Source organism: Suillus bovinus (genome assembly GCF_016758785.1).
Source record: "Suillus bovinus strain UH-Sbo-P2 chromosome Unknown EDB93scaffold_69, whole genome shotgun sequence".
Taxonomy (NCBI): Eukaryota; Fungi; Basidiomycota; class Agaricomycetes; order Boletales; family Suillaceae; genus Suillus; species Suillus bovinus.
In genome coordinates, this window is record NW_024542125.1 from 131,097 (window position 1) to 157,776 (window position 26,680).

At 46.9% G+C, this 26,680-nt stretch overlaps 11 protein-coding genes across 11 annotated transcripts; 4 read left to right on the forward strand and 7 right to left on the reverse strand.

The window, feature by feature from the left end:
* Nucleotides 1–17: 17 nt before the first annotated feature.
* On the reverse strand, nucleotides 18–1,974 carry EDB93DRAFT_1170271 (uncharacterized protein). Its single transcript, XM_041450322.1, has 9 exons — nucleotides 1,734–1,974; nucleotides 1,452–1,684; nucleotides 1,317–1,391; nucleotides 1,096–1,267; nucleotides 800–1,046; nucleotides 667–748; nucleotides 459–614; nucleotides 152–406; nucleotides 18–67 (listed from the first exon to the last, which is right to left on the reverse strand). Exons 1-8 carry the CDS (start codon nucleotides 1,858–1,860, stop codon nucleotides 356–358), a joined length of 1,143 nt encoding a protein of 380 aa, XP_041303855.1. The 5' UTR covers nucleotides 1,861–1,974; the 3' UTR covers nucleotides 18–67; nucleotides 152–355.
* Nucleotides 1,975–2,415: 441 nt separating this feature from the next.
* On the forward strand, nucleotides 2,416–6,767 carry EDB93DRAFT_1092130 (uncharacterized protein; the record flags this gene model as incomplete). Its single annotated transcript, XM_041446417.1, has 14 exons — nucleotides 2,416–2,749; nucleotides 2,809–2,930; nucleotides 2,984–3,084; nucleotides 3,134–4,376; nucleotides 4,432–4,606; nucleotides 4,656–4,698; nucleotides 4,756–4,934; nucleotides 4,986–5,371; nucleotides 5,419–5,667; nucleotides 5,714–5,792; nucleotides 5,841–5,905; nucleotides 5,957–6,163; nucleotides 6,214–6,470; nucleotides 6,497–6,767. 14 exons carry the CDS (start codon nucleotides 2,416–2,418, stop codon nucleotides 6,765–6,767), a joined length of 3,711 nt encoding a protein of 1,236 aa, XP_041303856.1.
* A 102-nt stretch (nucleotides 6,768–6,869) lies between these two features.
* EDB93DRAFT_1254166 (uncharacterized protein) lies at nucleotides 6,870–7,211 on the reverse strand (the record flags this gene model as incomplete). Its single annotated transcript, XM_041453577.1, has 3 exons — nucleotides 6,870–6,888; nucleotides 6,943–7,052; nucleotides 7,116–7,211. 3 exons carry the CDS (start codon nucleotides 7,209–7,211, stop codon nucleotides 6,870–6,872), a joined length of 225 nt encoding a protein of 74 aa, XP_041303857.1.
* Nucleotides 7,212–10,929: 3,718 nt separating this feature from the next.
* On the forward strand, nucleotides 10,930–13,276 carry EDB93DRAFT_1107033 (aldehyde dehydrogenase domain-containing protein; the record flags this gene model as incomplete). The annotated part of the gene is made up of 16 exons (XM_041447678.1): nucleotides 10,930–11,051; nucleotides 11,107–11,153; nucleotides 11,206–11,395; nucleotides 11,459–11,531; nucleotides 11,585–11,655; nucleotides 11,706–11,735; nucleotides 11,790–11,900; nucleotides 11,952–12,108; nucleotides 12,167–12,406; nucleotides 12,457–12,577; nucleotides 12,630–12,661; nucleotides 12,717–12,728; nucleotides 12,806–12,908; nucleotides 12,963–13,012; nucleotides 13,062–13,131; nucleotides 13,185–13,276. 16 exons carry the CDS (start codon nucleotides 10,930–10,932, stop codon nucleotides 13,274–13,276), a joined length of 1,521 nt encoding a protein of 506 aa, XP_041303858.1.
* Nucleotides 13,277–13,883: 607 nt separating this feature from the next.
* On the reverse strand, nucleotides 13,884–14,432 carry EDB93DRAFT_1107034 (uncharacterized protein; the record flags this gene model as incomplete). Its single annotated transcript, XM_041447679.1, has 4 exons — nucleotides 13,884–13,936; nucleotides 13,997–14,098; nucleotides 14,149–14,296; nucleotides 14,346–14,432. The coding sequence occupies 4 exons, from the start codon at nucleotides 14,430–14,432 to the stop codon at nucleotides 13,884–13,886; spliced, it is 390 nt and encodes a 129-aa protein (XP_041303859.1).
* A 1,856-nt stretch (nucleotides 14,433–16,288) lies between these two features.
* Nucleotides 16,289–17,287, reverse strand: EDB93DRAFT_1254169 (nucleophile aminohydrolase; the record flags this gene model as incomplete). Its single annotated transcript, XM_041453578.1, has 5 exons — nucleotides 16,289–16,514; nucleotides 16,576–16,734; nucleotides 16,801–17,056; nucleotides 17,106–17,203; nucleotides 17,259–17,287. 5 exons carry the CDS (start codon nucleotides 17,285–17,287, stop codon nucleotides 16,289–16,291), a joined length of 768 nt encoding a protein of 255 aa, XP_041303860.1.
* Nucleotides 17,288–18,349: 1,062 nt separating this feature from the next.
* EDB93DRAFT_1107036 (thioredoxin-like protein) lies at nucleotides 18,350–20,049 on the reverse strand (the record flags this gene model as incomplete). Its single annotated transcript, XM_041447680.1, has 11 exons — nucleotides 18,350–18,455; nucleotides 18,510–18,667; nucleotides 18,722–18,801; nucleotides 18,863–18,918; nucleotides 19,066–19,106; nucleotides 19,160–19,299; nucleotides 19,341–19,351; nucleotides 19,406–19,500; nucleotides 19,550–19,642; nucleotides 19,711–19,902; nucleotides 19,954–20,049. The coding sequence occupies 11 exons, from the start codon at nucleotides 20,047–20,049 to the stop codon at nucleotides 18,350–18,352; spliced, it is 1,068 nt and encodes a 355-aa protein (XP_041303861.1).
* Nucleotides 20,050–20,273: 224 nt separating this feature from the next.
* On the reverse strand, nucleotides 20,274–21,397 carry EDB93DRAFT_1092026 (phosphoprotein phosphatase; the record flags this gene model as incomplete). The annotated part of the gene is made up of 6 exons (XM_041446402.1): nucleotides 20,274–20,375; nucleotides 20,440–20,558; nucleotides 20,616–20,755; nucleotides 20,806–20,949; nucleotides 21,009–21,040; nucleotides 21,095–21,397. 6 exons carry the CDS (start codon nucleotides 21,395–21,397, stop codon nucleotides 20,274–20,276), a joined length of 840 nt encoding a protein of 279 aa, XP_041303862.1.
* Nucleotides 21,398–21,703: 306 nt separating this feature from the next.
* Nucleotides 21,704–23,711, forward strand: EDB93DRAFT_1170320 (uncharacterized protein). The gene is made up of 2 exons (XM_041450323.1): nucleotides 21,704–23,326; nucleotides 23,382–23,711. Exons 1-2 carry the CDS (start codon nucleotides 21,865–21,867, stop codon nucleotides 23,468–23,470), a joined length of 1,551 nt encoding a protein of 516 aa, XP_041303863.1. The 5' UTR covers nucleotides 21,704–21,864; the 3' UTR covers nucleotides 23,471–23,711.
* A 168-nt stretch (nucleotides 23,712–23,879) lies between these two features.
* EDB93DRAFT_1254172 (uncharacterized protein) lies at nucleotides 23,880–25,157 on the forward strand (the record flags this gene model as incomplete). The annotated part of the gene is made up of 3 exons (XM_041453579.1): nucleotides 23,880–24,029; nucleotides 24,085–24,328; nucleotides 24,391–25,157. 3 exons carry the CDS (start codon nucleotides 23,880–23,882, stop codon nucleotides 25,155–25,157), a joined length of 1,161 nt encoding a protein of 386 aa, XP_041303864.1.
* On the reverse strand, nucleotides 25,144–26,554 carry EDB93DRAFT_1170326 (Golgi apparatus membrane protein TVP38). The gene is made up of 7 exons (XM_041450324.1): nucleotides 26,392–26,554; nucleotides 26,189–26,339; nucleotides 25,934–26,142; nucleotides 25,800–25,880; nucleotides 25,614–25,749; nucleotides 25,492–25,555; nucleotides 25,144–25,438 (listed from the first exon to the last, which is right to left on the reverse strand). The coding sequence occupies exons 1-7, from the start codon at nucleotides 26,482–26,484 to the stop codon at nucleotides 25,300–25,302; spliced, it is 873 nt and encodes a 290-aa protein (XP_041303865.1). The 5' UTR covers nucleotides 26,485–26,554; the 3' UTR covers nucleotides 25,144–25,299.
* Nucleotides 26,555–26,680: the final 126 nt, after the last annotated feature.

The window sequence follows — 26,680 nt, forward strand, 5'->3', positions numbered from 1 at the left end:
AGTCAACATGATTAATAATTCAGCGATGTTGTTCGTCGTGGACAAGAGCAACGCATATTCCGAGAAGTAGGTATACATAACCCTAAGAATATGCGCCGCAGTCCTACACAGTAGTGTGGGAAGTATAGGTATCTGACGAACGGAACACAGGATTCATGTTTCATATTTGCTCGACGATACGCCCCAACCAGGATGTGGTCTTGTATCCCGAGGGCACCTTGTACGAGCAGATAGCATGGAGAAAACTGCGGAATGTTCACCAGTAGTAAATTGCACATAACAGGGTAGACACGGACGCTAAACGAAACAATACCTGAGTGTAGAGTGTAATCAAGTTTATGTCCATCCGCAGAAACTACACTCCATCTCCATCATCCAATTCTTCGGTCAAAATTTCCACTTTTCTCTGTGACAGAAGTCCTGAGTAAGATGCATAGCACGCAGCACACCTTGCTCACCCGATAAGTTGTATTTCTCCCTTCCAGCACATTCTGCAGCACGCGGAATTGCCACTTCAGGCGCCGGCTAAGTGTGCGACGAATGGCAGCTTGGTGGGTATTTACTCTGTCCATGAAAGCCCTAAAAACTCTGTCGTCTCGTGCAAAATAATAGACCTAAAAACAAGAGTAACTGTAAGTTATTGGCAGCGTTCAACCTATGGCTTACCGGTATCGCTTCCCCTTCAATAGCTTCCAATGCGATCGCCCAAGCGCCAAGAAGTAGAAGGTCAGTTGTAGCATTTGCCACACTTGTGTGTTTGTTCTTTGAGTGAGACAATACAGAATCGAAAATTACCTACTAATCCTCCAAGGCAGCGATTGCATCTGCCTTACTTAGTTCTTTAGTGGCGAATTTCCGCACCGCTGCCTCAGCGGTGGAAACAGGTTTTCCAGCATTGCCAGATCTCAAGGCCAGAGACATCGACGATACCTGTGCACGAATCCACTTTTCTCCCTCGCTCATAACCAGTGTTTGCATAAAAGATGCTACGAGATCGCTCTGAGATTTATAGAGTCCATAATCTATGCCGAGCTTGAGATTTGTTCCTGCCATAGGGTCAGCCTCTCATCAGGGACTGCTTGAAGCTAGACTAACGCAAAGCCTTGAGGATCACTCTTGTCCGTGGGAGACCAATCTCGCTGTCTTCTAAATGATTGATCCAACGGGAGAACGCTCCGAGCAACAAGATAGCAACGTCACGGTGAGACTGTCCGATACGCATAGCGTGAAGAAGAGGGGTAGCATCCCCGGTTTTGCGAAGTAGTAGCTGGGAGATCATCAGTATAATGAAGAAAATACAAAGTTTTTTGAACTACAGGGAAAGCACGATCGCGAACTTCCATCAAAAACATGATATCCTTGCGCTCGATAGCACGAAATACTTCAAATGGCTGTCGAAATGGAATATATGAACACTGTGCACTAGTGAGGATGAGTTATTGACAACATACTTGAGGCTCTTTCCAACCCCCTGAGGCTTGACTTCTGGAAAACGTAAACAAAGACTGTGCCGGAGAGGTTTGGTCTGAGTCTGAAGATACACTTCCCCTTCTCCAGGCGTGAGGTGAGGTACCCTCTGTCGCATCATGGTATTCGGTAGTTGGACTGGGTGGTGTGGGACTGCGTCGTAACTGCCTCAACACCGCCTTCGGTGCATTCTGTTCGGCCTCTCGCTGCAGAAAACCTTAGGACATGTTTGGGTATGATGTGAGGAAGATAATGCTACGACTTACCTGTAGTAGGCAAACGTGCAGGTAGGCATAGATCAGAGGAAACCCGGGCCCTTGACAACGACCGTTGTGCAAAATCGGGACTGAGGTGATCTACGATAGAAAGGATGAGGGGTGCATTGTTTACCATCACTCCCGCGGAAGCCTATGCAGGGCAGCCGTCCGCTAATGGCAGACCAGTAGTTTTCATGGGTTGAGCGCTGGATTTCTTATGTATGGTTCAACATGGAACCCACAGTCACTGCTGAAGTCACACGCCACCTTCGTAACTGACTTACATTTACAAAAGTTCAATATTACTTGCTAAAGGACTTCAATCTGTTGCTGTCCCCGTCACGTCATTATCCCTTATTTCTTCTGGTTTCTGCGACCATCCCCATACTCATCTGCAGAATAAGTCACGATGTTGAGAATCTGGCAGGAAACATCTGATGTTAGACATCCAGATGCTAACTTGAAGTGCGACATGAATCAGGACACCCAGTCGTGTGAGGCTGGCGGTGACCAGCCTGGTTTAAATAATAGCGCATTGGCACCTTTAGCCACCGATGGTGTTGTCCTGAATCGTGCCATGCTTCAGGATCCTTCTCTAGCTTCCAAACTCGTACTTTGTGCATCCGACATTCGTCCTTTTGAGGCTGTCATTCTCTATGATGCACTTTTTCCAAACGCAGAATCTAGATTGATGGAGACTCTCCACGAGATTGATCCAGAGGAATCCTCGTTTACAAATACGTTTCGCTCTGCCCGCTATGCTCTGGTCGAGGTTGGCTTATGTGCGAGTGATCTCGTCTGGCGCAGGGCCATCAAAGAATATGCTGCCAACAGGAATGACGATGACGACCCCAGTTTTGAGATCGCCAACAAAATCTGCGATCTGGTCAAAAACTGGGTGTTCGCCATGCCGAACTTGAACCTTTCTTCGAGGAGCTTCAATGTGACGCCCAAGTTTCTGCAGTTGATTCATGTTCTTAAATCATGTGGAGCTTACGGGGACAAGTTCCGTGGAATTGTTTTGGGTCTGTATGAGGCGATCTATCTTGATAACAGTTGATAAATGGTCTACATTGCATTGTAGTCCAACGGTCTGAAGTCGCGACTATTATGGTGGATATCATGAGAACCATGATTGATGAATTGGCTTTCATTCGACCTTATGCTTTGACCAGCGAACTCCTTGTCACTAGTGGTCACGAGCAGGTATGCGAAGTCTCGTTACTTGCAATATTGTTGGCTGAAATATATGATGACAGCGCGAACTCCTCGACAACTTCGCGAGTGGAAAGTATAACCTCTTCATTCTAATTAAAGGCTTGGAAGATATCGACCTTCCACGTGTCAATGTCTTTATACGGTGCATGTCACTCCTGCTGCTAGTTGTGCTTCGCTCATATATGCTTCAGATACAACTTGTTTGAGAGCCAACTTTCCTATGCGTTTGCTTGTGCGCATACGATGGTGCCTGATGGACATCTCATCCATATGGCGGAGAAAGGGAATGACTTACATCACCGGATTCTTCAAGAGTATAGCGGTCCAGCTGTTGACGACAAGTGGATCGAGATGGTCTTACAAGGGGGGAATTCCCCAGTTCCATCTTGTCCACTGAAGGAAACTGGCAACCCTTACCGTTCGGACGAAGAAATGGTTTCCAGATTAGAGATCTCAATAGGAGACTCAGTCAATGGTGGTCGATTATTTGAAGACGATGCCTTGCTTGCTGTTTTCCGTATCGCTACGAGCCTTCAGCGCAGCGTTACAACTCCATATCTTCACCCTCTGTTTGTTGTTCATACCATACCCATACCCAGCATGGGTGGGGTTCAACAATTCGTGTGCACTGTGACACTCCCGCCTGGACTGCCTTTGCAGACGATTCAGGGTCCTCCACGTTATACGCCCGCTCATGCGCGTCGCTCAGGAGCCTACCAATTTTGCCGACGATTATTTGAGCTCAGCAGTTTGGACCACCGCCTGATCTATACCTCGCGTCGGTCTGACGAAAATGCTTGCGCGAATCCTTCCCTATTGAAATCAGATCTAGTTTCTGGAAACAGTTGCTACATGCGAAAAAGGCCGGACTTCTGGATCAACTCATTACGAATTTCTGAAGCACGCCTCTTTCCTGTCGTCATCTCCGTAGGCAATCCAGAGGGCCCATCTGAACCTTATGCACCTATCGTTATTCTAACACGTCAACCATTGCCTCATCTAGAACCCTTCAAATTATTTTTCTATGGCGTCTTTGCCACTGTCAGGAATGCACGAGGTCCCGCCATTGTCTTTGATGGCGAACGTCTCGATGAACTTCACTCGTATACACTCAGAATTTGCCGCACAATTGCCAACAAAGCATTTGTATGTTCGTTGGACAAGATGGCATACTTCATCGCACCTTTGCTTCCTTCCCAAGCCAAGGATGTCTCGTGTTCCAACGTGATCGACTTACACGATGCCATTGACTGGCAAGCTGTGGCACGAGCCAACAGCAATTATATCACGCGTTTTAGTTCCGATAGCTTACAAGACCCAATCGAATTTGAGGATGCAGTCGTCCAGGATAGATTAGTCGAATTCACTCGACGATGCTATGTTGTCCGTTTGCGCCCAGATTTATCACCAATGAGCAAACCCTCAGACAGCCCAGTAAGCGTCCGTCGTTGATGGTCAATCCATGGATCTTTGATCTATCTCATTCTAGCGTGAGGCGGAATATGCGAATATTCTGGAGTATTGCAAAGCGCGTCGCAAGGGCTTTCAGAGCCTCCAAGACAACAACCAGCCTCTGATAGAGGTATCCAAGACTGCTACTGCGCTGAACCGCCTGAATCCCGTCCACAAGCCCCTAATAGAGACGAACAAGGCAGGTCCGAAATGTAGGCTGCTCCTCTAACTCTGACAAACTACGTAGCTGACACTGGGTAGATCTCATACCAGAGCTCTGTGGCAAATGCACAATTCCAGCGAGGTGAGTGTTCTTGGCAGTGTACTATCGGCTATGCTCATATAGGGGTCTGTCAACCAGCATATACCGCACTGCGTTACTTTTACCATCCATCACTCGACGAATCGATGATTTCCTGATTGTAAAGGAGCTCAATGCACAGTTCTTCGCAAATATGATCCTGGAACAGCATTTGTTGTCCGCTATCTTTGCTCCTTCTGCGACCTTCGAAACAGATTACGAAAGGCTGGAGCTTCTTGGTAAGATTTACCCAATCCTTATTGTGCACAATGCTCATACTATAATGTAAGGCGATTCATTTCTGAAATATTTTAGTTCTGTTTACGTATTCGTTTTTAACCCTGCTTTGAGTGAGGGCGCGTTGCACAAGGCACGGCAGCATATTATCAGCAACAAGGTGCTCACGCAGTGCGCTCTTTCCATTGGTCTGCCATCGTACATACAGGGGAAGACATTCAGTTACAAATTGTGGCAACCCCCAAACTTCACGGTCCAAGACGTGTCTTCACAGCATCTGGAGAGGTCCAACGATTTCATGTCGTCCAGTGGCAATCGTGGGATGGCAATTGATACCAAAACACAGGCTCCCGTCAACGATACCAATACCTCTACTATGCATTCGACTTCCCAGTCAAAGGCCCTCGACGATAACATAACACAGTGGCTTGGAGACAAGGTGAAAGGGAATTCTATGAGTTTGAATTATTTCATTTACTTTTATAGACAATTGCCGATGTCGCAGAAGCCATCATTGGAGCAGCGTATCTTTCTGGAGGCCGCGACGTTGCGCTCAAAGTGATCAAGGCCCTCCGATTACCTGTCGCTAATGTCGAACAATGGGAAGATTTCCGCCGGAAAGCTCTTGCTCCCCCTTCAAATGTCACGCCAAGGCTCCGTGGTGGCACTCTTTCAGCCGTGGAAAGCATTATCGGAACCAGTTTCAAGTACCCACACTTACTCTCTCAAGCTCTTGTATGTGTGATCTCTCTTTGGCTACCATTAGCTGACCCTCTTCTAGACGCATGGTTCAATTCATGGATATGAAAACACGTGCTATGAGCGGCTTGAATTCCTGGGAGATGCGGTGCTGGATTTCTGTATGTGGTTCCTCCTCTGTATGGCAATGGTTTGATTTGCATTCGCAGTGGTGGTACGACATGTTTTTAACAGGGATGACCACATGTCCCCTGGAGCAATGACACTACTGAAGGTGAATATACGTTTCTTACCTTAGTTGTGATTTCATCAGACACCTCTTTAGTCCGCCATGGTGTCAAACTCAGCCTTGGCAGCGGTCTGCGTCCGGACTGGGTTACATGCATATCTTCTTTATGAGTCGTATGCTCTTGGAAACAGCATTCAGTCATATGCTGAGCAGCTGGAGACAAGGCGCCAGCAAGAACACCAAAAGGCAGTCAGGGATGGGAGGCCTCCAGGGCAGTACTGGCTTGATATGGAGCCACCCAAGGTATGTTTACAGCTGGTCTTCCAGCGAAATAAATCGACGTATCTTTATAGATCCTTTCTGATGTCGTAGAGTCGATCATCGGTGCACTTTACATCTCAGACGGCTTCACATCTGACGGCGTGGAATTGATGTTCAAGAAAATCCTTGAACCTTTTTACGACCAGCATGTCACAATCAAGACACTTTCGCATCACCCCACTAAAATCCTATTCGAGATCATGCAGACTCAGGGTTGCCAACAGTTCTCCATAGAAAAAGAAAAACTTGGTGAAACTGACGGAACCCGTTGCGATGGTAGGACTCATTAGTGTCCATGTGGAACGTGCTGATGAGCCTTCTTCCTCTAGTTATCGTTCATGACATTATTTTGGCAAGTGCCACAGAGTCGACGGGATATATCGCAGGGCGCATAGCGTCAACTGCGGCCCTCGATGCACTGGAAGGGGACCCCAGCTTTATGGCTCACAACTGCAGCTGCAGAAACCGAACGCAGATCGGAAAGAAAGACTATAAAAATAGGTTGGAAAAGATGTTGGCTGATCTTGAAGAGGGGCAGAACGTCTCAACTGAAGAGGATCACAACGACAGCATGGAGGTTAACTGACAACTGTTCAAACGTTGAAGAAGTTAAGTTTGAGCTCAGATTTCAGACATAGGTATTAACAAGACGCAAAAAAATGTGTTGTGTTGAATGCCCTACAAACGTCTATGTTGCAGACTTGTTTCTGTTAGCAAGTGTCAGGAAGCGGGTTTACTGATGATATTGAATAATGGCGTACAATTGAAATTTGGCAGCCACGAAAGGAATGCTGAATCCTGTTACCAGGAAAGCAGTAAGCTTGATACCGAATGATACTCGTTTCTTTCCGGGCCACGCGAAGGGCAAATGCTAAGGAGGGAATAAATAGGAATAAATGCGGTGCTGAACGGGTGGAAAACGAAGGACACGTACATGATATTCACCATGGCCATGCACAAAGCGTGCAGAAGGGACAGCACGAGCACGTACAACTTGTGCACGCAAGGAAAGTGGTGCGCGAGCGAGCATTGGAGATCTGAGGGCAGTAATATTGTTGAGTCGAAGAACCTGAGTTAGAACCTAGAAGGCTTGCCGGAATGACCCGCAATCCTTCCCACGATGCGAACCTCCGTTTGAGACTAAGGTCAAATTAACGCTGCTAATAACTTTGCAGAGGCCATTCATCCGCGAGATCAAATTATTTAAACGATGCAATACAGCCGTTTACAGGATGCTAGGCCACTTCCATAAGTTGGCGACTTGAATAAATCCATCCACGATCCACGAACTTTCGATCGCAATCTATCGCACTATAGGACGTCACATACCCAGAAATTTGTGGTATCTGATTGGACAACTCAAACAATACCGTCCTGTTAATGATCGGCCTACGTCGGGAAGTACTTCTAACGATGACGAACAAGGGACGATGTTGGTGACACCTGGACGTGCGGATTCACGTTTCGGGGTGTTTCATCCAGGCAGAGCACAACTCGATATGGGCATCTGTCCCTGGACTTGGTGACTTTTGTTGACCCTTCATCGAGAAGCAAGTGTGAGTCCTTGCACCACCCTTCTGGGTACAACAGGCATGAGGGAAACATAATTTGCTGCAGAGTGCTCTGTAACACTCTGTAGGACTCTCATGAGTCTACTGGAGTTACATCTATGACAGAATTCGCTGGGTTTCGTTGTGAGTCTGAGCTTGTTTTTATCCCTATCCCATCGTTAGTACTGACTGAGTCGCAGACGAATATGCACACTCTGCAGCTGTGATGAGACCATCCAGCTATTTGTGAAGTAATGCAATCCCGTTCTATGCCGGATTCCGAGCGCCAATCCCGCCCGTCTTCGTTCAGCAGCATAAAAATCAAAAGTCACGCTTTGTGGCCAGAGCATGGACTAGTGTCTGGGAGAGTTCGAGTAAGCTAAGTTTGTTATGTATTTCCGAATTGGCTTTCATGAGCATTGATAGTCCCTAGGTGTTTGACGTTACGGTTGGCTTGTCGCTTGCCTCAAAAATTGAGCAATATCGCAACATGGCAAGTGAAGGTTCAAGCAGATTTGACAATACAATATATCAACAGGACATTTTGGGCCTTTGAAATATCAACACAGTATGATAGCGCTAATTGGCACCTGTAAATTAGCGAATTTACAGGACATTAATCCCGACATGTACATGTGGGCATGTTCAGTGGTCGGACTCTACTATTCCATATGGCAATATGGAGCATTTCGTCTCGGCAAAACTGGCCCAGAATCATTTCGGATGCACGAAGTAAAGAATTTTCTGTACGTAATTAGGAACTGAATGTTTGTAGCAATATTAATTTTATATTATAAATTATTAGCTTAGAGGCCCCCGGAAGATAATTAATGGCGGGTAGTCACGTGCCACGGAAGTAAACTGACAAAGCAACTCCGGGTAAAATTCAACATGTAAAGATGCAGCTAGAACAGAAATATGTTCTCAACATGCGCCCGCCAGGAATTTTTAACTTCGGCAACTTCTGCAGAACTGTAACAGAAGTAAGTGTGTTTGCATCCGCATCAGCTCGGGGATAACTTGCATGCCCCGCCACAGACGGTCCCCTACAAGTACCTGAGTAAGGTCAGGCTTTCCGAGGTTAAAAACAAGATGCTTCAACTTGAACGTTTTTGGAGACTGGAGACTCTCGGAGTCCAAGCCTCATGGCGCATGGGTGAGGAAAATACAATTTAGGCTGAACACTAATGGGAGCTTCTGGGGGCCTGGCTAGACCCATTGGCCAGCGGCCCAGCGTAGGTAATACTACTACGCTCCCTTGGGCATTGCTCCGATCACCAAGCTGCTCACTTGCCGCACGTTCACTAGTTGGTGGGGTCGACTCCTCGATTGTAGGCGGCCAGGATAATGGCTTAGTGGTCAGGTTACGTGCATCTAACCGAACAACAGGCTAGCCTTGGTCAGACGCCGTTGAAGAGTTCTCTGGCATAATTCGCGCAGAATTATTGAAAACTTGTGAGTCCATAATCAGAATGGTTGGCGAGCACTTACAACTCATTGTTGCTGCATTTACAGGACCGTGTTCGTAAAAGCGCATCTCTTCGCAGAATGTATAGGCTAAAGAGATTTGGTCCCAAAACTTCCTGCAAGGTCTCGACAATGACATGATCGTAACCGAAGAGGATGCTGGCATGCTTGCACGAGAAGTACTGGATTAATTTTAACTCGTGCCTTCCAGTTACCTCATGTTTGTTGTTCTGTAAGATAGCAATCTGTCAGCACGACCTGGTGACCTCCCCGCATACTCACCATAAATGGTCATCTCGAGAACATCAATTTTACGTTGCTTGACGGGTCAACGGAATGGTCGTACGATGAGGACAACAAGCCCTGAGACGAAAAGGGGACCTACTGCAGAGTATGGGTACGTCATCATGATAACAACACTGTGTCCACTGCTGTGTGTATATATAGCATACTAAATCAGTTTCGTATGCAGGAATATCAGTGGCAGAAATAACATGAGCCTATATAGAATGTATGACCATCAGTTGATTTGCCAAGCCTTTATCGTGTGCGCATAGGAGAGCTCTTATCATATGTAGGTCCCAGGCTAACTCCAGAGAGCCTACTGTTTTTGCATGAAGCTGCGCAATGGGTCGAAGCTACGTATCAGATAACACAAACCGGCTCCCTGCCACCGGTAGCATCCCCGAAGGATATCAGAATCACCCATGCCAGTGTCCTCAAGGTTTTGCCTCGGAGACCCGTGGCACATGCATATCTGACAATAGCACCCAGAAAGGTCGCAGAGACTCGTCGCTTCACTCGGCCATCATGATTCATGCCTTCTATTGGAAGTTGGCCATTCATCTAACCTAAATAGGTAGGTACTGGATGACTACGAGAGACTCCTGGGATACCGTTGGTCTGATGCTGACAATGGCATGCTGGTGGGTGACGGTACTCGTGGTTTTTTCTTGAAGCACAAACATTTGATTAAGCTTATCGTTTGCCAGGAGTGTACCCAAATGAAGTCCACCACGTCCTTGCGGCACCCGAACCAAGGATGCGGTTTTTCGTGCGTCAATGAAGTGACGGCTGCCGCGACTTAAACTAAAAATGCACATCTCACCATGATGGTGGAGTTTTGCGACTTCCAATTTTGCAGCTGATTCACCTGCCAGTGTACACACAACTCATTACGCATGTTTCACATTTTGAAGGACCTTAATATCTCTCGTGTACCCAGAGGCAAAGGTATTTATCATCCAGGAGCGTCGGTCCCCAATTGACTAGCTCAGGACCACGATAGTTTATTTTTTTTTCGCGTTTCTGATTTTTACTTATGGTTCTCGTTCGAAGATGCATCCCAAAAGGGGGATCCAGAAATCAACGGGCCGATTGATTACATTTCTGGAAAGGTGACTTTTGAAAGGCTTTTTTTCATATGAACTCATAACGCAGGTGGAAAGTTACTGTGACTGGTGAATGTTTTTTTTCGCAGTGCCGGCAGAGAAGCAAAACGCATGGCGGTGCAAAAGAATATCAATATTATTTTACAATATTTGATGTGCCTGTAGCTGGGGTCCCAAGCTATACCCCAGGTTCACACGCGTTTCGTATTTGACTTTGGAAGATGAAAAACATGCGGCGTTATCTTATCATTGGCTAAAAGTATTTGCACAAACCTTGTTCGGTAGAGCATTTGGATAAGTCACGAACGCTCCTACCCAGGTATCCTTCTTCACATCCACCATGGCATCCCTATCAACCCGCATTGTCATACGTGCTACCAACCGCGAACTCGAGATTCCGACTGGCCTGTTCATCAACAACGAGTTTGTTCCTTCCGCGGATTCCCCTAATGATCTTATCACGTATGATCATCCACATCTGTCTGATAATGATTGCGACTGATTTGAATGTGTGTAGCCTAGTCAACCCTTCAACAGAGGAGCCTATATGCTCCGTAGTAGCTGGTGAATCACTTTGCTCTCATCAAGGATCCTATTGAAGCTCAATGATTGTCAGGCTCCGTTAAGGATATAGACATAGCAGTCGCGGCGGCTCGCAAAGCTTTCAATACCACGTGGGGGAAAAACGTGACTGGTTTCGAAAGGTCTAGGCTCTTGAATAAACTGGCAGATCTCATAGAGAGGGATCAGGACATACTTGCCGAGGTCGAATCTATCAACAATGGCAAGCCGTTCAAAATAGCGAGGTATGAAAACATGTCTTCTTTTTCGTTTGATTTCTCAACTCAAGTGGGTATTGATCATATCAGGGACTTTGATATCGGGGACAGTATCCAGTGCTTGCGCTACTATGCGGGGTGGGCTGATAAAATAACCGGACAAGTATATGGAGTACCATCACTGAATGTGTCTGTATTCATACTTTCTATTCTCAGACCATCGAAGTCGACAACAAAACAAAGCTTGCTTTCACTAGGCACGATCCTATTGGGGTTTGTGGACAAATGTGGGTGGTTTCCATGTGTTACCTTGCACATGTTCACATACATGATATAGCATTCCATGGAATTACCCAATCAATATGTGGTACGCGTTCGACTGCGTAGATCTTAGAGATCGAAACATGACAGTTTTCATCAGGGCATGGAAAGTTGGCCCTGCCCTTGCATGCGGGTGTACCATCGTTATGAAACCTTCTGAACTTACCCCTTTGACGGCTCTTATGCTGTCTAGGCTTATCGTTGAGGCCGGGTATGTGTTACGCTCATCTTGGTATTTTTCCTCACCCCAATTTTGAACTAGTTTTCCACCAGGCGTGGTAAACACGATTCCTTCCCTGGGATCTGTTGGCGGTGCGGCATTATCAGCGCATATGGATGTCGATAAGGTTGCATTCACCGGGTCTACATTAACTGGCCGCAAGGTCATGGAAGCCGCGGCCAAGAGCAATTTGAAGAAGGTGAAATGAATTTCAAGGCGTCAATTCACTTAAATCGATTCATATCATGCGTCTGAAGGTGTCTCTAGAGTTGGGTGGCAAGTCACCCCAGCTGGTTTTCGAATCCGCGGATCTGGAGCAAGCCGCAAACTGGGCTTGCCTCGGTGTTTTATACAACACCGGCCAGGATTGCACAGCAGGATCTCGTTTGTATGTTCAGGACACGATTTATGATAAGTTTGTCTCCCTCCTCGTTTCTAAAGCCAAGGAGCTTGTGATCGGTGATGGCTTCGACGAGAAGAGCGGTGGTGGACCCCTGGTCGGTTAATCATAGAGATCGCGCCATCCACATCTCACACCCTTTGCCAGGTGTCCAAAAATCAATTTGACAAGGTTTGGCGATATATCGAGAGCGGCCAGACTCAAGGCGCAAAGGTGGTTTTGGGTGGCCAAAAGCGTCCAGGCAAGGGTTTCTTTGTTGATCCTACGAGTAAGTATCCGTTGCTTTCGGAACAGTGTCATCACCGCTGATCGATTCCCAGTTTTCACGGACGTAAATGCGAATATGGATATTGTAAGCGCTAAAGCTGTCTCCCAGAGTACTCCAGGCTCACGTTCATGCGAATCAGGTCCGAGAAGAGGTACGCTTCTGATGCTGGCAGGATGCCCAAATCCTGCAGAACAACCCTGAATATCTAACGAACATGTTGACCAACAGATATTTGGACCGGTTTTGGCGGTCGGCCGATTCCAAACTGAAGAGGAAGGCATTTCGCTGGCTAATAACACATCTTACGGCCTCGGTGCTGGTTTACACTCCAGTGCGTGATTTTCCTGGGTATTTGATCGGCACTAAAATGCCTTCGAAACATCAGATGATGCAAATCAGTGTATGCGCGTCTCATCGGCTCTTGAAGCGGGAACGGTATGCCCTATATCACTCCGGCATGTTCCCTAATTGACGGTATCCAAAGGTCTGGGTCAATCAGTACAATTTGTTGAATAACAATGTCCCGTTCGGCGGGAAAAAGCAGAGTGGCATCGGTGAGAAACTATTGAGTACGAAGAACGTTCGATAGATCTGACTTTTCTATCAGGCCGTGAACTTGGAAGCTATGCCCTTGATGAGTACACTTCGGTCAAGGCTGTTCATTGGAACTTTGGAGAAAAACTCGACTGGCCGCTGTAGTGGCAGGAACGACGCAACTGAACTTGAAGACCATCACCAATTGTATTTTTACCTGTACAATATTGTAGCCGACCGCCATTGAAACAATGTTTGACTGCTGATACTCTGAGAATCTTTTAACTTTGTCATCGCAGACAGTGTCAAATCACGCGCTTAGATGAAATTACACTGACGACAGAAACAATGGCATTATTACACAAAAGAAGTGTTTAATCAACGGACCGACGGGATAGCCTCACGTTTGGCTGAACATTGATGGACATAAATTGGATTTAAAAAAACTATCATTACTTTTCAATTAAGCGCCCGAGGGTTGCGATAATTTGAAGTCGGAAAGTCCGTCCTGACCGCCATGAGGTTTGATTTGAAAAGGGGAAACAAACATTGTTCAGATCTTAACAAGGGAAAATCATATGACAACAAGGTAGATAAGTGCATAACTCAAAACTCAAAACTATCCACTCGATCGAAGAAAACCATTGCAACAGTCAGAAAAGTCATCATATCGACATAGTCGTAGCATTAGCCAAGGAGGGTAAAATCAACATGCCGGAAAGACGGGCTATTGTCAACCCTGTCCGCCAGGGTGGGTTGGTGGGATAAGCATTCATGTCTCCATTCCCTGGACCCATGCCAACCATGTCACTTCCATTGGATAGCCTGAAAAGACATTCAGCACAGGAAGACAAAAAGGAAAGTGTACCAACACATTAGGCTGACCATAGCCATTCAACCAGTCGGGTGTAACTGCAAAGTTACCATACGTGTCCAGGTACAAAAGATTGCCCTGACCGAGCGAGGCATCCAGGTGACCAGAATCCGCTGTGGATGGATATAAGGCCGCACAAGAAGCATAAGTTATACTCGCGTACCAGCATTCATGGACGTAGTGGATACATTGTGATGGACGACAGCGACGGAATCATCATGCGCAGGGGTCGAAGTTACCTCAGCGTAGACGCATGATCTACCGGTCTCGGAGCACCGGTTACAGATGCCCAACGCCGGGTTAAAGACACACTGACAGACAGTAAGAAGTCAAGAATGCAAAGGTCAGAAAGTTGCTCACCCTCCTCTTGAGCCTCCTGCAGGATGTGCAAGCCTGAGGGGCTCGATGCTGCATCGCAATTGCACCTGCGTTCGCCACTGGATCCATGAAGATATGGACGATGTTGATGTTCGCGCTTCTTATATAGTAACAGAGAAGTGAAAACGAGCTATGCTTGCAGGGCGTGATTGTAACCGGCAAAGGTGTGGTTTCAGCGAGGTAGACGAGTGGATATGGTCGGATCTATCTTATTTCCGCTTGCGGAATGGGTGCTCATTGTCAGCTGGTGAAACGAACTGAAGTTGAATTTCATCTATTCTTACCACCAAGACATGCTGGACAGACGCATGTCGCCTGGCCGACCCTGTGGAACTTCATGTTCATGTCCCTTAAGTTGAGGTTGAGGTAATTAATGTTAGAGAGGGAAAGGATTACAATACGGTCTTGCAACGACGACAGACTGCTTGAGGAGGGGCGAGGAAGATGAACAAGCGGCGGTAACCCCAATTTCCAGAGGCCCTGGGGGAGAGATGCCAAATCAGTCCTGTAGGACCCTGTGCACAATGTTAACCCTGCAGGCTTACTGTATTCAGCTTGACAGTAGTAAAGTTGACGTATGTATTGGGTATTGCAGGGCTGGTAACATGCATTTTTTTTTTTGGCGATCGCAAGGAGATACGGATCCGTCAGGAAAACACCGTCCACACGAGGTCATTGAAAAATCGGGGCTCATTTGAGCTTGAAGATTGCCATAAGTATGATAACTCGCGCCTGGTATAAGCGCTAGCAACAGCATGTCGTCTGCATGCCGACCTACGCACATGGGTCTACGGCTGACCGCGGATTTTTTCGATCATGAAGGTAACGATGAAGTCCAGCGGACGGATAATTGGTTGAATAGAAAAGCACAGCCTTACGTATACGGTGATGATCGAGGTTGCCGCCGGTGTGATGAAAAAGGCAGTCAATTTCAACCGGGGTAACAAATCAAACTCTGATTTCTCCAAACTACATGAGACTCTAATAATTACTCTCCCTGAACCACTCTACCCGTATGCTCTACAATATCTGTCATGTATTGAAAGATAAGCGAAATGACTTGGGGCGTACCTATTGTACAGGGCCACCCTGTGAGTAACCCCAGTCGTTGTAAAAGGGCGCCATAGTCACGGGTTGCGGTTGGACCGCGGAGGCCGCGAGGCTGCATTCGACTCCCCGTCTCGCGCACAATGCGCAGGGCTGAGTCGGACGGTTCTTGTCGTATTCGCACTTTGAAAGTAATTAGCTCAGTTCCAAGCAATGCAAGGAACTAAAAAATGCCAACTCTTTTTCTGGCGTTGCGACATCCATCGCACGCATGAGCTGCCTTTGGACGCATCACGATAGGCTGGGATGAATTTCCTTCCATATTGACAGTGAGTTGAGTATTTCGTGGGTTGGACTTGGTGCTTTCGTATCTTGATAGGTTAATGAGTTCGCTGGTATTTTATACCAAAGACGCTACGGTCATCTGCTGACTCGGGACGATGATGCCAAAGAAAGCAAAGAACATGACTTATCATGCCGCAAGGAGGAAATAGCTACCTTGATCAGTTGCCAGCGAAGCATGAGACACTTGAGAATGGTAGCCTGTCCCCGGAACGGGTGCGATATACTTCCGGTATCGGTCTTCTAAAAGACAGAACGCCGATCTGTCTGCACGCAATCCGTTTCTTATTGAAGATTAGCGCATATCGATCCACACGGCTGCAGCCTGTTCATCAAGCAACACCATCACGACCCTGTCGTCCTAATCCTGTCAGAACTTGTTTGATGTGCGTCAACGTTGCCTTGAGATATGTCACAAAGTTTACGAAGACAACTTAATTTAAAGCGGTGGTCGTGTTCAACGGACATCTACGATGCATCTCCAGGAATCAAAATCTCTACTATTACAACGCGATGCAACGCACGTGGAGTTAATTCTATAATGCCAAATAATCTCTCACTTCCTCCTCGCTGAGTTTGCGGAAAGTTGGCTTAGGCCGGCCCGTTTCACCACCAATTTTTCCAGCTTCGAGCTCCTCGAGCGTTGGGACAGTAACAACACCAATTTCTATTGTCTTTTCAGTCATCTGACCTTCAAAGCCTTCTTTCAGGGTCAATAGAGCGGTGTGAATCGCGTCCTCCAGACTTATGTCGTCGTTGTATCTACAGTGATCGCGAACTTAGCGGAAAAAAAAACAATAACAATGCGCCACATAAGTCTCACCGCTTCTCCAAGAACGTTTTAGCGTTGACCATGTTCTTTCCAATAGCACTGGCCTTCCACGCCCAGAAAGATCCCGAAGGATCAACCTGGTATAAACTTGGGCCACGGTTGATATCCCACCCTGCAACAAGTAAGGACACGCCGAAAGGTCGCACCCCTCTGAAAAAGATAATTAAAAACACGCGTAATCTGTGGTACAAACAACCACAAGGTGGATCTTCTTACCCAGATTGAGTTGCTTTCTGCATTACGGTGGCGATTTCCTGCGTCAAAACCTTCGTGGGTGGATATTCCCCGTATATTTTCCAATATGCCTGCGCACTCTTTCGCGCCCTCGCGATCAAAACGCGGAAGTCAGGACCCATGCCTGAATACACGATCCCAATATTTGGGCACACTACTGCCACTTTCTCGATCATGGAGTCGTCTATCAGAATGGAGGATGACTTCTTCTCGGTAGCGATGACAATTCCATTGGATGCTGCAAGGCAAAATCAGCCTGTGATATGCAACAGAAGTAGACAATGTACCTTTGATGCCGAGGCTCGTTGTTCCCTGAGAGACAGCAGCTAATGCATGTTCGATCTGAACGAGTTTACCACTTGGTGAGAATACTGTCAGGGAGTAGCTAATCACAAAATGTAAGAGAAGCAGCAAGATTATTAGCAGAAGAGAATATGAACCTGTAAGCGCCCCCGTCTGCATTGGCCATTATGATGTGTCAAAATGAGTATATAGTAGATAAAGGATGTCGTTGATGTGGGAGGTAATAAAGTTGAAACTTGAAGGACGCGTTATGATACCGTTAGTACTGGTACACGCGTCGCCCAGCCTTAGAATTCAACAGACACAAACAACCACTATTACTTTATCGACCTTTTTGTTCACCATCATACAAGGCAAGTACTAAATGGGACTTTACTCCAATCCTCCGCAGCTCACATACAGGATGTACGCACGCGTACACTGCGTGTTGTCCAAAAATTCCGACGGCTTAAGCCCCATCTGAGTCGAAGCTACTCTTACGATGTGAGGAATCTCGTCCTTTGAATTACTGACAGCGTCGACAATATTTGGCTCAAATTGTCAGGTCTCCTCATTCAAATTCTATCCCTTCTAGCTCATCCGGTCTTTAGATTTAAAGGTAAACCAGTGCACGATCATCGGCACTGAGTCTGGAAGCTTCCGAGTCCCTCGATGATCGATATTGATCACTGACATGCATTTACGTATCTTTCAGACTGTCTCAAATTAATGGTGAGTTCATCGTCGGGGCCTTCACACCATAGCACAGTACAGCTTGGATGTATGGCATACATTCATCATTCGAGTTGTGTCTGTGCTTGTACCCTTAATCTTATCCTCTGCTACTGCTGTCATTAACTTCTAGTCTTCCTGGACCACGCCCGACGGTGGCGGCGCTGCGGTAAGTAGTAGAACACTATCATTTGATACTTGTGTTTAGTGAGATCCCATAGATTCAAATTGTCTAATGCACAAAAACATGATTTATGTATCATCAGAGTGTGATACTATCTAAATTCCTAAGCAAGTTTCTTAGTGTTCTAGTGGGTGATCTTTTGAACGAGACAAAGGCAAGCTTGATGCAGCCGTTGTACTAATATTGACATAACACATTACTATAGGGCTGTATTGGCTTGGACCAAGTAAATTCGACGCAGGAGAGCTATCCCGAGTGTTCAAACCACTCTCAGCGCGAACCTCACTAGATCCGTAAATATTTGGAGGTGGAAAACTACTAGGGTTGCGAGGGTCACGCTGGACAGCACCACAAGGATCGTGGAGAACTCGCGAGGGTTGGGCGATGCCGCCAGTCATCATAACTCGAGCTCGACGGGCGGATCAAATCATCACTCAGTCTGTCAATCAGCGGTCAGGCGTGCGTTTGTCATATAATGAATGAATAGACTCACGCCCTGACGACAGAATAGCAATTGTTCCGGCAAGATGGGAGGTCCATGATGAATACACTGAGCGACAAGCTGTTCGGTGCCGTGCGAGGTGATTGATGGCTTGAATTAGCAGGGATACTAGGCAAACCCATTTTCGTCGAGCTTCCGCTAATTCCGTTCTACGAATGTATTGAATAAATTAAAAGTTAGATTATATTGGGTTTACTATGTACATGCGGGTACCTTCTAGGCCATGTAACTTGAGCTAGCTGGCTAAACCATTCGAGGCAGTTGAAATCCAGAAAGCCAACATCTGGGAGCCGGTTCATACCCAGAAGTGGCGGTCAGGATGCATGTAGGCTTTACGGACTTACCGGAACAGTGCGATACAAGACTCGGCCTCAGTATTTCCTTCTGTCTGTCTCGTGAGCTAGCTGATCCAACAAATTCATGTTACGGTATGTAATACAATATATCCACTATCTTGGTTTAGTCTGCCTCGCATATCTCATTTATCTCAGTTGGGCTTAACCGGGATTAATGACACATAGACATCACACTTCGTCCGGTATCTTACTTTTGTTCGTCCTTGAGGGGTGTTGTGCGTAGGTAGGGTTGCTGATAGAGGTGCGTCAATATTTAGCAATAAATTTGATATCAAACAATTGTACCTTGTGGAAGGTGACCTCAGGGAAAAGCACCTTAGCCTCATCATTGGTAACAGAAGGGTGGACAATGACGTCTTCACCATTCTTCCAGTTGACTGGTGTGGTTATGCGGTGTTTATCGCCAAGCTGTAAAGCTGAGTGCGCTGAGTGAGTACGTGTGAAACAGTCATGTCGTAATGCTCACAATCTACAACACTGAAAGGAATTGTTAATGTCAAGTCGTGACTCCAAAGATTTGACAAGACTCACCGGATAATCTCATCAAAGTTTCGTCCCGTAGAAGCCGGATAAGCAATGATCAAGCGAATGACTTTCTTGGGATCAATCACGAATACACTGCGAATCTTCAAATGGTTAGATTGCGGTAGAGACTCGACTGGTGTTTGGGCGTACCGTGAAGGGAAGACCCTTTCCATCACGGTTGGTCGCATCTTGCTCATCAAGCATGTCATAGAGGACGGAGATAGTTCGATCCTCGTCGGCAATCTACACGGCAATATCAATGACTAGTGTACCAATCAGAATATAGCTATACGTGCAATGGGGAACTCCACATTGGTTGGTCCGTATTTCGCGCCGAAATCCGAGATATCTTCGACCCACTTGTGGTGGTCTTGGAGACCATTGGCAGAAATTCCTATAACTTTAACATCGCGCTTAGCAAAGTCACTAGCGCGGCGAGCGACTTCGCCGAGCTCAGTCGTGCAGACAGGTGTAAAGTCTCCAGGATGCGAGAAGAGAATCGCCTAGGCTACTTGTCAACATCCCGAGATTCATCACCTATGAAATGCGCTCACCCAGGAGTTTCCGATCCATTCGTGGAACTTGATAGGTCCCGCAGTAGTATCTGCCTCAAAATCGGGGGCAATATTTCCGAGGCGAAGGGAGGGCATTGTATGGTATATCACTGATAAAGGACCGCGCAGATCAACATTCAAATCCGAACCCCTTTATAATATGGGAGGTGAATGGTCAACGATTGCGTCTTAAATTCTCACGACTTGACTGAGCTGAGGTTGACGAATATATTACCCTATCATGTGTGATAAAGGCGAATTCTGATATCAGCAGCCTGACACCCAGCCTGGACCCTATCAATTGGCTTCTCATCTTCTTACTAGTAAAAAGCTATGGCGTGTAAAAGACTGTGGGGGTGACGCTCCTGTTGCACCTGCAGTATCCTATCGATATCTTCATCGATATCTTGGGAGATTTCAATCTAAGATTTTGCGATAAATGAGTACAGAACTGTAACCCGTGGAAAGATACAGAAGCAAACGTACAGCAGCGGCCAGATCCAGCATCGCCTTTCCAGCAATGAGTGCTTCCTCATGGTTGTCCTTAATCTCGATATTGATGATGTGAACGGGCTTATTGAATTCGCCGCCGCGACTGAGCAGGTCTGGAAGAACATATCAGTGGGTTTATGAATTTAACAACCGGTGCCAACGGCACCCACCATCACAAACGGCATCAAAGCAACGTTCTTCACATGTAATAACTACATCTGCAACTGTCTTGCTGTCCTGCCACCGTTCTGGTGCTAGCTTTATCCGCCTATTGCGATCAAGCATCTGAAGAAGTCCGTTTGCTGTGTACCTGGAATGACTTCGTCAGACTGAGGTGATAAGGCAACATAGCGGACTTACAATTTCGGATCTTTCGAATGGAGTTCCTCGTATATTGAGTTATATGGTGTACCAAACGAATAAATATTAGGTTTGTCTATTGACGGTCCAGGTAGGCGCACAGCGGAGCCCGTGCCGTAAGAAATCACTCGGTATCCGGCTTTCCTTCGTGTTTTTGGCATCAGATAAAATGAATGACATTAAAAACGTGTGGTGATACGGACTGCAAGACATGATGACCTTCCATGGAACGGTTCTGTAAACGTCACGTAAAAATTATTCGTGATTGTCGTTAAGAACGCAAACCCACTTGATTACTTGCACACACGACGCAAAAGAGTGGTCTAGATTTGTATGCAGAGGATCCCGCATTGTTTGCGGGAGTCGAGGGGCCAGCAATGGCATTTTCGGGGGCTATGTCAGCTTGCTGCATGAGAACATTGGGGACCATAGACTGTGAAGCCATATATGCTCCATTCGCAGTCCATTGTTGCGCGCTTTGTACTGACCCACTTTGTTGTTGGGGCGAGGGAGTGGGCAACGCAGATGGTCCTCGCTGCAAACGTGGGTCCACGCGTGCCAAGCGCGGATCGCGAGCTCGACGTGGATCCATGGGTAGTTCTGGACACAACATTGTTAGCCTTAGTATTTTGATAGTCGACAGTAAAAGCGTCAGCAGTATCTCGAACACTTGCTAGTCTCCAACTCGACCCAGCAACTTTAATGTGTTGTGCGGGTCGATGAAGATTCCACTCTGAATCATCACAGCATATTAAACATGCATCATTTGCTCACCTTCCGGGCTTTGACTATTAGGTGGAAAGGCGATTGTGTATGATACAACAAGTGGTCTGAAAAACAACAACAAACACATCGACCGGGTACTAGGTCACCGGTCACCGGTCACGCTTTATGGCCGCCGATACATGAACTTGGGCAGTGGGTAGGCCTGGGGTTGTCAGAACGCGCATGGATCGTCGCTGGCATCACGATATCTATGTGTCGCCGTGCGTCGTAATTGTATTCGATCTGGGACGTCGCACTCACTCTTGAACTCGCAGGACACCTCTAGTGTCCGTGATGGATCGCGTATCATCTGTTCGCGAACCCACGGAGGACGACATTCTTTTGATTCATCAGGCAACGATGGCTGACGAGGAGGCACTCAAGGAACTGGACAGCGAAATGAGCATACTTTATTCTGCTCTGGAGCGCCTCCGCTTGCAGAAGCTCAAGCACCGGGAGAATATACGTCAGGCCCGCTCATTGTTAACTCTTGCTCGCCGCCTACCTCCTGAGCTGCTAGCTCGCATATTCGAGATATGTGCCAAAAGCGGCTGGACGCGTGCACCTGTGGTTCTTTCCCAAGTATGCTCAGCTTGGAGGAAAGCCGCAGCATTCCCTCGTATATGGTCCTATCTCTTCCTTGACTTAAGATCGGGAGATTCGACCGGGAAGGTGGTGTTTTGGTTGAGTAAAGTTCAACACGCGCCATTGCATATAACTTTGGATATCCCTCTCGAGTCACCATCATTGGAGGAGGTTTTGGGTTTACTTGTTCCTCGCTCCAAGCAATGGCAGACCCTTATCGTCAAATCTGTAGACTCCACAACACTGAACCATGTCCTTCGCCGCTGCAGTCTCCCGTTGCCCGATTTAAGGCAACTCATTGTTGTCACTAAAATGGAGGGTTCTCAGGGAGATCCTGTGAATATGTCATATCTTCAAGACGCTCCGTGTCTATCTCGATTGCTCATCGAACAACCGAATCTTCCACAGTGGAGCAATTTTATGAGAGTCACGATACTGCACATTGTACTCTCTTCTTCAAGGGACTTTGTACCTTCCATAAATGCCACCGACTGGATCGAAATGTTGCAGGCCTTACCAGGGTTAAGGGACCTCACACTGGAACTCTCTAAACCGGAAACACGCACATATAATCATATCCAACGCGCTGTGGATCTTCCTCATCTGGAATCACTGACACTCCACGTCTCTCCAGATGTGAATAGAATCCTTTTGACAATGCGCGCACCTGCGTTGCGTCAGCTCCACCTGCGCTGCTCATCCGATCCTCTTGCACGCCCCCACATGCCTTCTGGCGCCCATTTATGTCGGTTTCTTGAGTTTTCCCCTCGTGTACAGCTTCTAGAACTCTACGATATCGACGTGGAGCGCATCGACTTCGTGCGATGTTTTGAGCTCCTTCCTAAACTAGAGGAACTTCGCCTGCATGACAGTGATATTGCTGATGAACAACTGCGGCTGCTACACGGGGACAACGGGCATTGCCCAAACCTTGCTCGTCTTGACTTCCGTTGGTGCAATTATCTATCTGGCAGTGCGCTCGTCAACCTTACCCAGAGCCGGTTACCACAAGATGCAAGCGAGGGTCGAGGGTCGCCCACAATGCCACAAACGAGGCGGATTAATGAAGTGGCTGTTGTCAACTGCTTACACGTCAAAGAACAGGATGTTCTTGATCTAGCGGAAATGACACTTTGTAGGCTCCTGATGAGGTCTGACGAAGATCACTGTTGTGAGCAATGCATATCGGTCTCGGTCTCTTGAAATTGCACTAATGTGATCATCAGATAAAAGGTGTTGTTGCTACAACGAGAAGTATAGGCAACGGCTGCGACTACGTCACAACAATAAGCTGCCGAAGAGTCTTATCCTCTGATCATGAATGAAGATTAGATTGGGAATTCGTACTGGAATACTAGAATTAGGACTGCAAATGAAGAGTGTCATACCAATACATTTGATACAAGTACTGTTAGTCTCAAACTATGGCAAGCAGTAGTAGCCAGTGTACCATTCGCCTCAAACAAGGACCAGTCTGATATTCCACGCGTTTGAAAACCCCTTCCATTGAAACTGCGAGTAAAAGCAGTGCTGGACTGAGCCTATACAACTTTGTCGTGGTCGATGAAAAAAAGCAGAAATTGCAAGGTCTCCACCCTTTATATGAATCGGGTTCCGGACACGTGACTCTCGGCAACATGCGGCCAATGCGTTGGCCAACGCCAGTTTGCAATGGTACTCATCTTCCATCACCCATTAGTACTGTCGTTGTACAGCGATTATTTATGGGTTTCGTCGACCGTACCGCAGAATTCAAGGACGTCCTTCAAGAAGCGAAAGGCGCTGTCTCGCAGGGCAAACGACACAAGGCCTCATATGATGTCCCTAACGTGAATGTATTTGGAAAACAATATTTAGAGGAAGCCTATGCGATTGTATGTCACAACAATGTGTCTTACGTCGAGGTGAACTTCTAACTTGAATGCACAGCTCAACCATATTGGCACTCTCACGCGTATGCTTTCTGGCATACGGAAGCCTTACCTGAGTGTAGATGCACACGTGCCACTCTCGCGACATGGTTCCCTTGCCATCGATTTGAACGATTCTACAAAATCGTGGTCGGGAATACGTTACCTCACAGACGAGGAGCGGGACCAGGTTGACCTGCAGGCACGTGTCATTCTCAGTAGATGCGCAGACAGAGTCAGAGAAATGGAGACACTCGAAAAGCGTGCGGTCTGTTTCTCGCCGTTGTTCCTGAAACGACCACTTAAAATTGATTGTTTCCTACAGGTCGTGCGGAGCTGGCCGCAAGTAATGTAAATCCCTTAACACGCTTCCTGCCCGCCCGCCTGAAGAACAACAATTCGACAATAATTTCGGATTTCACAGCGGCGCATCACTCCAGTATAACGTGGTATCTTAGCAGGCGTCTTACAGAAGCCAGCCAGAGTCAAAAAGAAATGCAGGAGGAACGCGTCAAGCGTCAGCTTGAACGCACGCGGACTCTAGGATCCAATGCAACACAAGAGGCAATGGATATCGTTTCAAAGGGACCTGTGCAATATAAACAACCTATTGGCGGAGTGGGCGATAGCTGGTTGGGAGGTGCTTCATCAGCACTCGTCTCAGGGATCGCCGCTACCATCGGGAGCAGCCGCCCTGTTGCCCAACCGAAAACGCTTACTCCTGTTTCATCATTAAGTGACCTGGACGGAGACGACGAGGATATTGAGCTTTCGCAGTCTCAGATACTTCAATTCGAGACGGAGAATGCAAATATTCTCCGATCCGTTCAGGACACTCTCGAGTCCGTACAACAAGCCGAAGCACGATTGATGGATATCAGTAACCTCCAAATGGAACTGATGACACATCTTACACAGCAAACGGAGCTGACTGACCAACTATACGAGGACGCGATTGCAACCACATCTACCGTAGAGAAGGGCAACGTCCAGCTGAGAGAGGCGCGTAGACGTGCCAAGGACAGTCGAATATTTATACTTGTTTTCCTGATTGGAGCCAGCTTCTCCTTGCTTTTCCTTCACTTTTACTAGTGACTTATTATTCGTGCATGCATGATTTTCTATAGTTATAGACGTATAGCGATAATAAAGCTAGCTTAGTCCGATGTTCCGTAATTTATTGCATTCTACTGCAATAAGCTCACCAAGAAAGTGAAGTGGGTGTTCGGAAACTCTACGGGGAGATCAAAGAGTCTGGACCCAACAAAGGCGCTTCCTCTGTTGCTTCGAGCGCCTCTGCAGCGAGTTCGTCACGCTCTGACGGGCTGTCATGTAGACGCTTGATCTCCTTCTGCATGAAATGGTAGACCAGCCTGTATGGGGTAAGTATAGCTCTGTTATGAATAGCAACGACCTGGACACGAACGAGCTGGCTAAAACAGATATCGAGATACCACCAACAACTAGAAGGCTGTTGATAATCTTTGTTTCTATGCGCCATAAATCCAGAGATTAATGAAAGCGAAATGCCATGACATTTATTCTTACGAGTATCCATATGATGTCTCTGTTCACCGTCTGAGAGTCTAGCAATACGAGATCCGACAAACACATAAACCATAACCTTCGGGAGGATAAAACAAGTCGCTATGAAGAACTGGAACAATGACACCGGCGCTATGCTCTAATATGAAGGGGTAAGATCCAAACCAGTACACAACTCAAGATGCTTACTGCGAATAGTGAGTTTGACCAAGCCCACGGCGGAAATGAAGAGACACGGATGAGAATGATCAATCCCACGCCCCTTGATCGCTGTAGGCGTCTTATAGTAAGCGAGTATGCTGAGGCGAATAAAGGACACTGACTATCACAGCTTCCAGAGCCTGCCATTTTTCATTAGTGGAAGTCCATGAATGCAACCTCTTGCTGAACATGATCCGAAGGGTAACAAAAACTATTGCAGAGCCTGCCAGTGATGCAAATGCTGCAGGGAAGAAGCCTTGCAGACCATATGTGAAACCGAACAAGTTAAGGAGCGTGGTATGTCCAATAAAAGGGGGAAAGGATACAACGACTTGAGGGGAGTTAGCATGCTTGAATTCATCGGATGATACACTTACTCGTGAGAACGATAAGAATTGTGTACCCATATGGGAGGTGACGGATGTCTTGAGCGACGTCGTACATGAATTGAGCAATGCGAGCCGGAGTGACCACAAGAATGAATGCGGATAAGCAGAAATAGAAGAATAGAATGAACCATATCAAAGCCTGCCAGCAGTAATTGTAAGTTGACAGGAGATTCAACATTGTCTAACGTCACCTTTCCAACTAGACTGAGTTTTTGATATTTCGAGCTAGTTAATTGTAAGAGACCCTTTACAAAACAAGCCCCCCTTGTAAGCGCGACCAACATACTTCAGCGAAAGCAGGCTTTGGTGATTGTGTCAGGTTTAAGTCGGGGACGGAGGAGGAGTGCCTACGAGTATACTTAGTCAGACTTAGTATGTACCAGATATGGCAAAGCTAGTTGATGTTTATTTGACCCGCATTGACATTTAATAGACACGGTACACCAACACGCTACAGCTGCAGAATTGCCACAGGTAGAG